Here is a 15,459-nt window from a genome sequence, read left to right as displayed (position 1 = left end):
AATAGCCAGTGCAGAAACCTGGCCCTTAATCGTGGCCAGCGCCAGGCGCTGGTCCACACCAGTCTGGAGAAAAGCCAACACTCTCGACACCGAGTACGAGCGAGGGGAGAACCCCCTGGACTCACACCAGGTGAAATAGGCTTTCTAGGTACGGTAATAGATTTTTCCAGATGAGGTCTTCCTAGCCTTGATTAGAGTAGGAATGACCTCTGGGGAAAGACACCTGTCTCTCAGGACCTGGGTCTCAACAGCCAGGCCGTTAATGCCAGCGACTGTAAAGCAGGATGGAAGATTGGTCCCTGAGACAGTAGATCTTCCCGCATTGGCAGCCGCCAAGGAGGCGCCACTGCCAGGTGAACAACGTTGGCGTACCAGGACTGGCGCGACCAGTCCGGCGCCACCAGAATCACCAAGTGCGGTTCCGAGGCTAACCTGCGAAGGAACCTGGACAACAACTGAATTGGAGGAAAGGCATACATCAGATGATACTGATGCCAAGGGGCCACCAACGCATCCGAGGCGTCCGCCCACGGATCGCGCGTTCTTGCCACGAATCTTTCCACCTTGTGGTTTAGCCGAGACGCGAACAGGTCCACGTCCGGGGATCCCCACTTCGCACACAGCATTTGGAAGACCTCCGGGTGCAGGGACCATTCTCCCTGGTCCAGGGTCTGGCACCTCAGGTAGTCGGCCTGCCAATTCTCCACACCCGGAATGTGAACTGCTGAGATTGCCAGGACATGAGTCTCGGCCCAAGACAGAATGCCAGTTACCTCCCAGGCCCTCCTGGTGCCCCCTTGGTGGTTGATGTAAGCCACCCCGGTAGCATTGTCCGTCTGTACCCGAACCGGATGGCCCCAAAGTCGATCCGACCACTGGAAGAGACAGAGTTTGATAGCTCTCAATTCCAATATGTTGATCGGAAGGGAGGATTCCTCCCCCGACCAAGTGCCCTGGGCCGACAGGTTGCCCAGGACTCCACCCCAGCGCGACAGGCTGGCATTCGTGGTAATAACCGTCCACAGCAACGGACGGAAGGATTTTCCTTCTGACACAGCCGGGGACTGAAGCCACCACAGAAGATCCATTCTCGTCCGGCGACTCAATGAGACACTGTCCCACCTGGCCAGGATCTCCGCTTGAAGAGACCGTGTGTGAAATTGAGCAAAGGGTATCGCCTCGAAGGCCGATACCATCAACCCTAGGGACCGCATGCAGGTCCTGAGTGACGAAGATGGCTTGTCCCTGAGGGACATGATCTCGTCCTGTAAGGTCCGAAGCTTGTCCTCCGGCAAGAACACCTTTGCTTGAACAGATTCCAGAACCATCCCCAGATAGGGAAAACGAACCGAAGGAGACAAGGTCGACTTCTGTACGTTGATGGTCCATCCAAACTCCTGGAGCGTCTGTACCGTGGTGGACAGATCGCGCAGCAGGCCCTGGCGGACACTCTATCTTAAGAGGAGATCGTCCAGATATCCCAAGATTGCAATGCCCTGAGCCCTTAGCAGGCCTAGAACAGGCGCCAAGGGTCTTTGGTAAAGACCCTTGGAGCCGAAGCGAGACCGAAAGATAACGCCACAAACTGATAGTGGTCCTCCGCTATTGCGAATCGAAGGTACATCTGGTGACCCTCGAAAATGGGGATGTGTAGGTAGGCATCCTTCAGGTCCATAGAGGACAGGAATTCCCCTGGACTCAGGGAGGCCACCACCGAGCGGAGAGATTCCATACGGAACTTTCAAACGCACACGAAGCGGTTCAGTGCTTTCAGGTCCAGAATAGGACGCACCTTGCCCTCCTTTTTGGGCACAGTGAACAGATTGGAATAAAACCCCCGAAACCTGTCCCGATGAGGCACCGGGACAATCACCCCCTGGGCAAGGAGGTCCTGCACCGCTTGATGCAGGTCCTGCAGTCGTCCTGGGGTCAAATGAAGATTTGAGGGAAAAAAATCTGTCCGCCGGCCGGGAAAGGAATTCGATCTTGTACCCTGATCGAATGATTTCCTGAACCCACCTGTCCGAATTCGGAGCAGCCAAGGTTGGAGGAAACCGCGCAAACGTCCCCCCACCCCTTCAGGCAGAGGCGGATTGACCCGCCGCACCGGCATTGCCGGACTTCTGCTTGCCAGTCCAGGGCTTCTTCTGGCTACCTTGGCCCTTGAAGGGCTTGCCCTTGGTTTGATTCCGAAAGGCACGAAAGGACCCTTGATTGGGTCGAGAGGCGGAACCCCGCTTGCCACGAAAGGACTTATTCTTTGGGTTCTGGGGTAGCATGGTGCTCTTGCCTCCCGTGGCGCCTTTTACTAAGGTGTTGCCTTTTGTTCTGTGTACCTGTGCATACACCCCCATTATTTTAGTAGCATGCACCTATACACATCTAGATCCAGAGAGATCTTTACACAAAAGAGATAGTTCAATCAGCAATACACATTTATTGCATGGGTTACATAATAGATATATACATATATACAAATTACCCACAATAGCCCTATTTACAATACCATGTACGTATTGAGCATGGAGTTACCTTTTCACTTTAGGCATGGTGCCTGCAGTGTGTATTCAAACACTAAAGAGAAAAAGCATGTATACATTCTAAGTGTGAGAGGTATAGTCTATATTTACCATCCCCAGTATCTTCATCCTAGTCTGCTTGCCAGAGAGAGTGATCTCTCTCCTCAGCTATATTAATATAGACCCATCTCGTCTTGTTCAGAACCATTCTGATTGGTGTACCCTATATTTAGCATAACTCAGCCTCTCGATAGCCCTCCTCTCTGGGTGGGGATTAATCATGTTAGGTCGTCTCCTGGGCCAAATTGTCCATCCTTGGACAGCCAACCAACTTCATTACATATCTAAAGAGACAGTCTTTGAAGTAGAGGGCTAGATAAAGGAATGACCTGTCATGGAAGATTATCAATTATTTTCTGGCCCCGTAATGTCTGGGGAAAAGGAACATAATTACGGGGCTGTACTACCGTTTGTTTATCAGTGTAAATAGCAGACCCCTCCTAGGTTTCCCAGGCATGCATTTCAAACATACTTATCCATTTGAAATCAATACTCAATATCTTGAAAAATAAATATTTACATCCATCTATTTACAATTATTATAGGAGATTTATACATAACTCCTCATCCTCACAACACGGTAAGGAAGATTACGCCTAAACTCAATATGGCAACAAAGGTATCCCAACGCCTCGCCAAAAAGGTGAGAGCCAGCATAGGGAAAATCAGCAACTGTTTTCCGTGATGTCTGGTCAGCCGACCAGCTCTTCAGCCAGATCAGTCAACGGTTAAGCACCGCAACACTAGATAGGCGTGCTACCAAAAGGGCCTCATTTAAGGCCGCATCGCACAAATACAGGACTCCTTGGTGAATTTGATCCACCATAGCCAGCATGGCAGGGGGGGGGGCAGAATCAGACGCGAGGTTGCATCTAAGCACCTTAGTCCAATCAGCCACCGCCTGAGCCACCAGAATGGACGCAAAAACAGGTTTGAGCAAGGAACCCGCCACCGTGTAGGAATGGCGGGCAAGAGACTCCAACCTCCTGTCCATGGGATCCCGGAACACCGGGGTCTCCTCAGTAGGAATCAAGGTAGCCTTGTTTAACACGGCCACAGTGTGATCCACCTGTGGAGGCACACACCATCATGATTTCGTAGCCGGCGCAAAGGGATAAAGTAGTTTAAACTGACTAAGAACCATGAATGGACGTTTTAAAGTGCGCCACAGTTCATTCACAGTGTAATGAAACTCAGCGGGGCAGGGAAAAACCTGCGCCGACTTGCGAGTCCTATGTGTACCAAAAGAGGACACAATGCCCGGAGGACTGGGCTCATCCTCCAAGTGTAGTGCTTCTTTTACAGAAACAATCAACTCATCCATGGCCGCGCGTTCTTCAATCGACCCCGGGGGAGAAACATCAACCCCCTCCACCTCCGCCTCCCCCTCAGACCCCAGAGGGTCCAAGGATGAGCAAGACCCTGAAAAGGGCACGCCCGCCGCAGCAGCCACATCACCATCTGAATCAGGGGAGATAGATAATCTGGGTCTTTTCCTAGCAGCACGTTCAGCCATCAGCACCTCCATTTTGGACACTAAAGACGCCACTACGGCGGCCAAATCAGGTATAACAGGGGCCCCAGCAGGACTGGGGTCCCCCACCAGAGCTGGAGGAAATTTGCTGTCCTGAGATTCCATTGCCCAAGTTAGGAAACAACAGTGCAATAAAAAGGTACTGGCCCTTTAATACCGCTGCTGAGTGCGCAGCCCACCGCTATATGTACAGTGACCAAAGACCCCCAAAAGGAGAAGAAACTGAGCCAGGAATGACAAAACAGAAAGTTATGGAAGAGACAGTCTGCAGAGCCCCACAGAGTGTTACCACATCAATCGCTGCTTCAGAGGAAAAGGAAGTGAGGTCATAAGAGGCTGAACTATAACCTGCAGTAACCCAGGGAAAATGGCTGCCTATAGAACTGAATGGGAGGCTTTGGGAAAATGGCCGCCGAACATGTGCTTGGAACGATCGGTCTGCCACATGCAAGATGGCGCCGGATGGCGCCAAAACAGCATGTAATGTAGCCCACAGTGAAGCCAGACATGCTTGCCCATATTAAAAATGGCGGACCGCGCGGTTTTACCCCGCTGCGGCCGCCACACACATCGTCTGCACCCAAAGAAAAACACCGAAGTGACACAGGGGAAGGGGCCACCAACAATACACAGCACCGCAGCGCATGTAAAAAAGACCCCCGCAGGGATCGCCACAGGGAGCCCCACACAGGCACAGACATGGGGGACACACAGCAACAGGACTGCCACCCCAGACAGAGGCCCCACACAGAAGTACTTACCTGTACCAGATGGCGTGGGGTGTATCTATGAATGGAAAGCCACTGTCCTCATCTGACAGGGAATGCCGTTAGCCAAGGACAGGACACTGCAGCACCGGAGATGTGTCCAGTGAGGTAGCCACCTCACAGGCTGCATCTCTGCTGCGAGCAGGGATGGGTTGTTCATAATGCCAGGGCGAACACATGGCTGAACGCTCAATGGCGGGCTGGGGGTCCCTCTGACCCTCTGCCCTGGAGAACCAGGGCGGTCAGTCCGATTCCCAGCTCCGCAAGTATCCATTTTCATCCGAAGAGTCGACTAAACTAAAGCTGACAAACTAAACAGCTAGTAAATCAAAGAAAAAACTGACATTTTCAAAGAAAATCAAATAAAAAAAAGATTAGAAAGGCTGAGACTGTAGCCCCAGCACAGGGAAAGCCTAACTACTCCTGATGCTAGGCAGAAACAAACTGAGTTGGGAGTGATCACTGCAGGGGGGTATTGACCAGTGGGACAGCCCCCATGGGTGGGTCTATGCAAATGCTTTTGTTCTTTTGACTATAAGACTTATGCCTAGCTACTCCTGCGGAGCGGAAGTCAATACCCAATAGTGATGACTTAGAGGTGGTGGCGACTGTCGGAGGACGTAAGAGAAAAAGGGTAGCACAATTAATTTCCTCATAGTGAAAAAAAAGCATGCGGTTGTAAAACAGCAGTGAACAAGGCGTCAAAGGTGAATTAAAAATGGATTTTTGTAAAATCTTACCGTAAAATCCTTTTCTCTTAGCTCATTGACAGACGTAGTCCTCGGTGATTCAGCACCTTCGGGTTATGTCGCCTCCACAGGACTAGGACTAGACAGGAAATAAAATGCTCTGGCCACACCCTAGGGGCAGTCCCCGAGGGTATATCCTCTCTCTCTCTGCCACAGCAAATCAGTTATGTCACAAAGCAGTGTTTAGAGAATTTAACCCAACCCAACTCCAAAACAGAGGGGCGGGTACTACGTCTGTCAATGAGCTAAGAGAAAAGGATTTTACGGTAAGATTTTACAAAAATCCATTTTTCTCTATCGCTCATTGACAGACGTAGTCCTCGGTGATTCAGCACCTTCGGGACGTCCCAAAGCAGTACCACAAATGAGGGGTGGGAGAAATGGAAATTAAATCCAATCTAGAAGGCCCAACCGGTGCCAACTAGAAGTTTTACAATGCTCATCCTCAATGATGAGACTCAACAAAAATCTTTCAACAGAAAAAATCCTCGAGGTAGACCTCCGGTCTCCTCAAATTGCGGCCTGCAAAACCTTGCGGCCAAATGAGGCATCCGCCGATGCCATCACATCAATTTTATAAAATTTTGTAAAAGGTATGTACCGACGACCAGGTGGCCGCCTTACATACCTGGACCACTGACGCCTGATGGCGAAAGGCCCAGGAAGTACTGAGCGCTCGAGTGGAGTGCGCCCTAACAGGGAACAGAGGACTCTAATCCATTTGGCGATAGTCACGGCAGATGCAGGCAACCCCTTTCTGGGGCCATCCGTGATCACAAAAAGTGAATCCGTCTTAAGGAACGATTCCGTAGCCTTCAGGTATACCCTGATTGCCCGAACCACATCCAAGGAATGCAACGCATGTTCCCGATGATGATTGGGCTGAGGACACAAGGAAGGTAGTACAATATCTTCATTCAGATGAAAATCTGAAACCACCTTTGGAAGAAAGGATGGCTTAGGATGAAGTACTACCTTATCCCTATGAATCACTAAGTATGGGGACTGGCATGATAAAGCAGCCAGTTCTGACACCCTGCGTGCAGAAGTGATAGCCACCAAGAAGGCCACCTTCTGGGATAAAGTAAGCAAGGGAATCTCCCTGATGTTTTCAAAAGGAGGTTTCTGTAGAACCGACAAAACCAAATTAAGATCCCAGGGCGGTAAGGGCGCGCGGACTGGTGGAGCCAGGTGCCGCACCCCCTGGATGAAATTCCGCACCAAGGACTTGGTAGCTAAAGGTTTCTGAAAGAAGATTGCTAATGCTGAAACTTGACCCTTGATGGTGCTCAAGGCTAGTTTCTGCTCAACCCCTTTTTGCAAAAAGGCCAATATTCGAGTCACCGAATAGGTACGTGGAGGAAATCCTAAAGATTCGCACCACGCGATATAAGTCTTCCATGTGTGATAATAGACTCTGCTGGAAGTCGCTTTCCTTGCTTTAATAAGGGTAGGAATGACTGAAGCTGACAACCCTCTGTCCTTCAGTACTTGGGTCTCAATGGCCAGGCCATTAAAACCAGCGACTGTAAAGCACAATGGTAGATTGGTCCTTGAGACCGCAGATACTCCCTGAGACGAAGTTCCCACGGAACGTCCGCGACTAGCAAGTCCAAGTCGGCCAGACCGGCTTGACGAGGCCAGCCTAGAATTTCTAGGACCACTGGTGCTGACTGGATCTGAACCAGGCGTCCCTAGAGCTATCTGGCCCCGACCATCCGAGAAAGTCTGGTCGTTTTCTGTTCCCACACATTTATCAGACACCTGATTCCTATCAGGAACGGTGATCTTTCCTGGTTGAACCTCAGGGACCGAAGTCACCTGGCTAGAGGCTTCTTGGTCTGTCTGTTCAACCCGATCCGATTCCTGTGGGGAATTGAGACTAATCTTAGGAAAAGGTAAAGGAAAAGATCTGTTCAGGGAACGGTGACTACCGCTCCCTGTAGTACTTAAATGTTGGAAGGGAAGAATCGCACCGGTAGCAGTAGTCGATGCTCGATCTAATGTCCTGAATACCGGTGAAAACGTCCCCCCACCCTCAAACCGGGTGGGGGCGCACCTTCAGGCTGTGTAATCCTTTGCTTCGGGTTTGGCTGAGTTGGTCCTCTGTTTGTCCGACCAGCCCTTCTTGAACCCTCCTGGAGGAGTCTTGCCTTTCCCGCTTGTTCCAGCCGGGCGTGCGAACCCTTTATGGGCGGTAAAGAAAGGTCCTCGCTTGTTGCGAGGTCCCTTAGCTTTAGCAGCCTGTGGCAAGAAAGTGCTCTTGCCCCCAGTGGCATCCTTAATGATCTCATCTAGGGTGGCCCCAAATAGGCGATTCCCCTGAAAGGGGAGATTCGTCAAGGTCTTTTTGGAACCTAGGTCAGCTGACCAGCATTTTAACCACAGCACACGTCTGAGGATTACCGCTGACATAGATGCATGCCCTAATAGGGGGGTAGCATCCAAGGCTGCGTCACAGACAAACTGTAGCCCTTGTATAATCTGTTCCATCAAATCAGATGTTCCCTGGGGGATATCTTTTCCCCTCAGGTCTTGGCGTACCAATCTCGCCCATTCCGTTAGTGTCTGGGAAACTAGACCAATAACAATTACTGGTCTAAATGCTGACCCTATCAGGGAGAAGATAGTGCGGGACTCCGCTTCCACCTTTCGATCCACCGGATCCTTAAAGGACGAAGTGTCCTCCACTGGGATAACCGTGGCTTTATTCAGCCTGGAAATAGGTGGATCCACCACTGGTGGTACCGTCCATTTCTTAATGAGGGATTCCTCAAACGGATAGCGTCTAGCAATACGCTTGGAAATAGTCAAGGTATGCTTAGAATGCTCCCATTCTTCTTTAATTTTATTACCAAAACACTTGGGTACAGGAAAAACCTTCACCGTTTTGATGGGCTTGTTAGTACCAAAGGGAATCTCTGTTTCAGTTGCCTCTGCTGGTAAAACCTCAAGTCTTAAGGTTTCCCGCACCGCCACAACTAGTGCGTCCACCAATGCTTCTTCCCGAATTATGGCGGAAGAATGAACGTCCTCCTCACTGTCTGAGGGAACTTTACCTGAGATAACAGCCCTTGCAGAGGGACCTGCAGCTGCAGTGACCATCTCTGAATCTGAGTCAGAGGTGTCAGATGATATAAGGGTAGGCGGGGGTCGCTTTCTTGACCCCCGTCCCTGACAGGCCGTCTCCACCCGAGCCACCAAAGACTCCAAAACTGATGTAAATGCGTCTATACTCTGTGCACCGGCGGGTCCCGTGGTCCCCTCGAGGGAAACAGGTGGGGGTGCTTGTGTGGCAGGGTCCATGATAATTCCAGTTACTACCCGGAAAATTCAATCCAAAAATAAAACTTTTTTTTTATTTTTAGACCCCCAGCGCCACAAAGCCCCTCAGTGTTAGCTGCTCAGGGACCCCTATCGAGCGAGAGAGAGAGAGATAGACCCCCAGGCTCACCACTTGATGCTCAGAGTTTTCCACTGCACTTGTCTCAGCACTGTCTCGAATCGACAGGAAGTCTCTTGGCTGGCTGCCCGGGAAAAAAGGAGGCGGCTCCGCCCCTCCATACGCCTTCCGGCGCCTCCCCTAGCTCCACGAGGTGTTTGGATCACCTCAAACATGGCCGCCCCCATGCTGGAGACACGAGGCTACGCCAAAGTGGCGGCCTTGTGCGATCTAGCAAGCAAATGGTGGCGGTTGTACCGAATAGCGGCGTGACTACAGAGCATCACAACACCGTCTCTAAATGGGGAATTAGCATGGTCGGCGGTACCGGACCCTGGCGGACCGCATGGCCGTCGGAAGGCCTGCTATTGCTGGAGACCTGACTTGGAAAGCAGTCTACATGTCCGTGGCTTCTGACTGGTAGGATACTTATATTATCACAGTAAGATTACCGTACTGCCACTGATTACAATCTTTTAACATATTTACAATTAGATTGTCAGCTCCAAACCAAGCCTCCTGGATTTTGCACATAAAAATCACACTCAAAGTAGGGGGATCTGTGCAATGTTATAGGATAGAGGGGAACTCATCCTTACCATACAGAGAGGGGCCCGCGTTCACCACAAGACCCGTCAGGGGGAAAGGGGGAACATACTACTCACCATACCGGAACCAGGCGGGCGCCAACTCCTGACAGTACCCCTCTCCACCGGGGCGGGAGGGCTGTCGACCAATACGGACGCCGTGACTCATGGTCCTTGGCGTTTCAGTGAGACGTTTAACTCGCAGGGTTAGTCCCTCCAGTGGGACTATGTCGCGGCCGACCCAGCGCGGAGCTATGGCCTGCACGCGCTCGTAGGCTGAACTGGGGTGACCACCGGATCTCAACATCCAGCCCGTCGCCCAGTTCAGCTTTCTTGCTTGAAGATCTCACAGGAACACTGGAGAAAAAAAGCTGTCTAAAAATCTTTTTAAGAAAAAATCCTGCCAGGACCGAAGATCCCAGCAAGGTATCTAGGTCCTTACTCCTGACTAGACAGAAAAAAACTGATTTGCTGTGGCAGAGAGAGAGAGGATATACCCTCGGGGACTGCCCCTAGGGTGTGGCCAGAGCATTTTATTTCCTGTCTAGTCCTACTCCTGTGGAGGCGACATAACCCGAAGGTGCTGAATCACCGAGGACTACGTCTGTCAATGAGCGATAGAGAAAAAAGGATTGCCAGTGCCAAAAATTTAACCCTTGTTGGTGCAGGGGGTGCAGCTACTAGGAGCTGTACCTCTTCATTTACTTAGTGCCCAACCACTGGGAGGCAGAGTGTATACCCACAGATCTGCTATGTAACCCAAAGAATGACAGGGGTAACAGTAACTTCATAAATTTCACTAACGTGTTTTGTAGTATTTAAACAATTGCAGCCATGACTATACTACTAGAGGAAATGGCTGAAGTCTTATCCATAATCTCCAGTCAAATAACTAAATGTACCAAGAGCTGCTGCACTCAGTAACTGCTCATGCAACAAGCAGCCAGCTCTCTAGAGTGGGCTCTGTAATTGAGGTAGTGAAACAAATCTATCCTACATGAATTAAAAGACACAGAGGTAGAGCCATAAAATAATAACCTTCCCACATCTGAAACCCAAGCCTGCCATTCAGACAGATCTAATATTCTGCTAGCAAATATCACTTACCTTTCTATGAGAAGGCTCAGAAGTTCCTGGGGTTTGCAGAATGATCTATATGTTGTAAGAAATGTTCGCACAAAGTTTGGGTCTACAAAAAAAGAATTGTAAACAAATTGAAACATCTGCTGGGTAGCACAAATGATATCAAACAAGCCTTTCCACACTACCCTAACCCCTTCATGCATAAGCCTTTTTTCTGACACTTGCTGCTTTCAAGTTAAGTATTTTTTGCTAGAAAATTACTTAGAACCCTCAAACATTATATATATATTTTTAGCAGAGACCCTAGAGAATAAAATGGCCATCGTTGCAATAGTTTATGTCACACTGTATTTGCGCAGCAGTCTTTCAAATGTAATTTTTTTTGGAAGAAATACACGTTCATGAATTAAAAAAAAAAAAAACAGTAAAGTTAGCCCAATTTTTTTTATTATAATGTGAAAGATGTTGTTATGCATCCGAGTAAATTGAGACCCAACATGTTACTATTCAAAATTGCGCACACTCGTGGAATGGTGACAAACTACGGTACTTAAAAATCTCCATAGGCGGCGCTTCAAAGGATTTTAACGGTTACCCATTTAGAGTTAGTCTAGTGCTAGAATTGTTGCTCTCGCTTTAAAGATCATGGCGATACCTCACATGTGTGGTTTGAACACTGTATAAATCTGCGGGTACGACTTACGTAAGCGCGCAAGCTTGGAGGGATGGGGCGCTTTAAGTTGGTTTTTATTTTCTTATTTATTGTATTTTTTTTTTTTTACACTGTACCTTTAAATTTATTTATTGTTTTTTTGGATCACTTTTATTGCAATCACAAGGAATGTAAACATCCCTTGTGACAGTAATAGGCAGTGACAGGTACTGTGTCTATAAGAACCCAAATCCCTGTTTTGAATACCGTAATTTTTTTAAATCTGGCGCCTTTAATAACTGGAAGTGATGTCATCACATTGCTTCAGGGTCTCTACATTGGAGACCTGATCAAAGCCGATTTCTGCTTTGTTCGGGACTACGGTCAGCCGGCGGACGTGCCAGCTGGTCGCTCGGATCTCTCGGTGGGATGGCAGACCTGGGCAGAGCAGCGGAAGGCGGCACGGGGGGGGGGGGGGGAACGGACGTCCCCTTCTGCTGCTAGTGATAATGGGAGAGCAGCTGCTTCATCGCATCAGTTATCACAAGCAAGCCAAGTGTTCGCTGTAAAAAAACGCATCACCCCGGTACAACCCCTTGAAGCTGAAGGACGCAAATTTGCGTTCTGTCGGTGTCAAGGGGCTAAAGAAGACATGTTATAGGAATGAGTCAACAGAGGACTTTCACTACAGTGCCTTGAAAAAGTATTCATAACCCTTGAAATTTTCCACATTTTGTCATGTTACAACCAAAAACGTAAATGTTTTTTATTGGGAGTTTATGTGATAGACCAACACAAAGTGACACGTAATTGTGAAGTATAAGGAAAATGACAAATGGTTTTCAAAATTTTATTTATAAATAAATATCCGAAAAGTGAGGCGTGCATTAGTATTCAGCCCCCTTTACTTTGATACACCCAACTAAAATCTAGTGGAACCAATTGCCTTCGGAAGTCACCTCATTAGTAAATAGAGTCCACCTGTGTGTATTTTAATCTCAGTATAAATACAGCTATTATGTGAAGCCTTCAGAGGTTTCTTAGAAAACCTTAGTGAACAAACAACATCATGAAGACCAAGGAACACACCAGACCAGTCCGGAATAAAGTTGTGAAGTTTAAAGCAGGGTTAGGTTAAAAAAAAAAAAAAAATATCCCAAGCTTTGAAAATGGAGCATTGTTCAATCCATCATTCAAAAATGTAAAGAGTATGGCCCAAATGCAAACCTACCAAGACATGGCCATCCACTTATACTGACAGGCTGGGCAAGGAGAGCATTCATCAGAGAAGCAGCTAAGAGGCCCATGGTAACTCTGAAGGAGCTGCAGAGATCCAAAGCTCAGGTGGCAGAATCTGTCCACAGGACAACTACTAGTCATGCATTGCACAAATCTGGTCTTTATGGAGGGGTGGCAAGAAGAAAGCCATTGTCGAAAGAAAGTCATAAGAATTTGCAGTTTGCGAGAAGCCATGTGGGGGACACAGCAAACATGTGGAAGAAGGTGCTCTGGTCAGATGAGACCAAAATTGAACTTTTTGGGCTAAAAGCAAAATGCTATGTGTGGCAGAAAACTAACACTGCATATTAGGCCTGCAGAATATAATCGCCGAATCGATGCATCGCAATGCGACCCTTCGCGTTTCTGCATTGATTCGGGGTGACTGCAAAATCGATTTGCTAATGACATCAGTTCCGGGGGCTGGGCTTGATGAGAGTGGCGGCGGCCAGGCTTGTGGAAGTTGAACACGGCGCTCCTCGCAGGAGAGGAGGAGCGCGGAGCTATCAGTGCTCTGGTCCTGGGCGGCCGCAGCCTTCACAGCCGGAGATGTGACGGTGGAGGATGAGGAGGCCTCATCCGAGCCGGAGGAGAAGAAGCAGAGCCAGGTGAGGGGGCGGACAGGGGAAGCACACTGAGGGAGAGGGGGAGCCGGACTATCACATGGTCACAGCACCTGAGATTCTCTGTGGCGGGTACCCCAAACCTTGCCAAATTCTATGTTAAATTTGTGTGTATGCATAAGTGGGAAAAGGAAAACTAGGTCGGCTCTGAAAATGGGACACAATCGCAGTTGCTACTGCTCTGTCCACTTTTCCTATGTCACTTGTCATAGGACAGACATTTGGACCATTGGCCACTGATAATTGCTAGGGATTGCAAGCTTATCTGCTCATTGTATTGGTTGTCCATTTAAAGCTACCTTCTACCATTGTGAGAATAGGGCAGAGCTATTATATCAAAATGTGAAAGCCACGTGTTTATGTTAATATTACAGTCATAACCTAAAAAATATGGACTCAATGAAAGTACGCTGGATTCCCTTTAAAAGCACACAATACTTCTTACAAAATAATTTCATTATTTTTCATTTCTTGTGCTTTCCTTGCAAATGGATAAACAGTAAAATATCAGTACTAGACCAAATGTAACCAATAAAGATGATTTCTAGGAATAATCTTCCCGCTTCCCAGCACATTGTGTACAGGGAGAATTTATCAAGAGAATATTGTGACTGTGTCACTGAGTCTAGAGTTAGAACACATAAAAGTGCCAGGTATGACAGTTTTCAGAGTTTTATGGATCCATAATCCCTATTTGAAGGAGCCTCATCAGTCTATCCCTGAGGAGACCCCCATCCAATGCCATGTATATAATATATATAACATCCCTGATATCCCTGAGGAGACCTCCACCAGTGGTGTATGGAGTTCTCAGGGATATCCAGGATATGATATATACATGGCGGTGTATGGGGGTCTCCTCGGGGATGTGATGTGATATATATATATATATATATATATATATATATATATATATACACATGGCGGTGTATGGGTGTCTCCTCAGGGATGTGATATATATATATATATATACATGGCGGTGTATGGGGGGGTCTCCTCAGGGATGTGATATATATATATATATATATATATATATATATATATATATATATATATATATACACATGGCGGTGTGTGGGGGTCTCCTCAGGGATGTGATATATACATGGTGGTGTAACCATGTAGATGTATATATATCATATATATCATCCCTGAGGAGACCCCCATACACCGCCATGTATATATCACATCCTGGATATCCCTGAGGAGACCTCCATACACCACCATGTATTTATCACACCCCTGAGGAGACCTCCTATATGTTTGCAGTGCACTATGCAGGGCTTGCAGGCCATGCCAGGGTCCAGGGAAGCGTCCTTTAAAAGCAAATGAAAATAAAAATGATTCTTTAATTTGTGACTGCTTGGTTGTTTGTTTTTTTTTATAAAGTTTTGAAAACCATTGGGCAGTGGGCTGGGATGGGCATTGGGCAGTAATCGTGATGCATCGCGGAATCAAATTGTATCGCATCGTGACCCTAATAATCGCAATCGCATCAAATCGTGAGGTAAGTGAAGATGCGCAGCCCTACTGCACATCACCCTGAACACACCAACCCCAACGTGAAACATGGTGGTCTCAGCATCTTGTTGTGGGGATGCTTTTATTCAGCAGGGACAGAGAATCCAATTAGAGTTGATGGGAAGATGGATGAAGCCAAATACAGGGAAATATTAGAAGAAAACCTGTTAGAGTCTGCAAAAGACTGACTGGGGCAGAAGTTCACCTTCCAGCAGGTCAACCACCTGAAACAAAGCCAGAGCCTCAATGGAATGGTTTAGATCAAAGCATATTCATGTGTTAGAATGGCTCAGTCAAAGTCCAGACCAAAATCCAAATGAGAAACTGTGGCTAGACTTAAAAATTAATGTTCACAGATGCTGTCCATCCAATCTGACAGTGCTTGAGCTATTTTCCAAAGAAGAATGGTCAAAAATGTCATTCTCTAGATGTGCAAAGCCGGTAGAGACATATCCAAATATACCTTAATTGCAGCGAAAGGTGGTTGTACCAAGTATTTTCCTTCCACTGTACAATTATGTGCCACTTTGTGTTGGTCTATCACTTAAAATCCCATTAAAATAAATTTACATTTTTGGATGTAACATGACACAAATGTGGAAAATTTCAAGAGGTATGAGTACTTATTAAAAGGCACTGTATGT

General features: G+C 47.8%; 1 protein-coding gene across 1 annotated transcript in view; it reads right to left on the bottom strand.

Annotated features, from left to right (window-relative positions):
* SOS1 (SOS Ras/Rac guanine nucleotide exchange factor 1) overlaps positions 1 to 15,459 on the bottom strand; it is a 628,878-nt gene that overhangs the window by 295,680 nt on the left and 317,739 nt on the right. The window contains exon 11 of the mRNA XM_082249445.1: positions 10,766 to 10,847. Within this exon, the coding sequence (XP_082105571.1) occupies positions 10,766 to 10,847 (82 nt within the window). The remainder of the gene's footprint in view (positions 1 to 10,765; positions 10,848 to 15,459) is intronic.

This window comes from Pelophylax lessonae (genome assembly GCF_965119305.1).
Source record: "Pelophylax lessonae genome assembly, chromosome: 3".
In the NCBI taxonomy this organism is placed as follows: Eukaryota; Metazoa; Chordata; class Amphibia; order Anura; family Ranidae; genus Pelophylax; species Pelophylax lessonae.
This window is presented reverse-complemented; position numbering and strand designations above follow the sequence as displayed.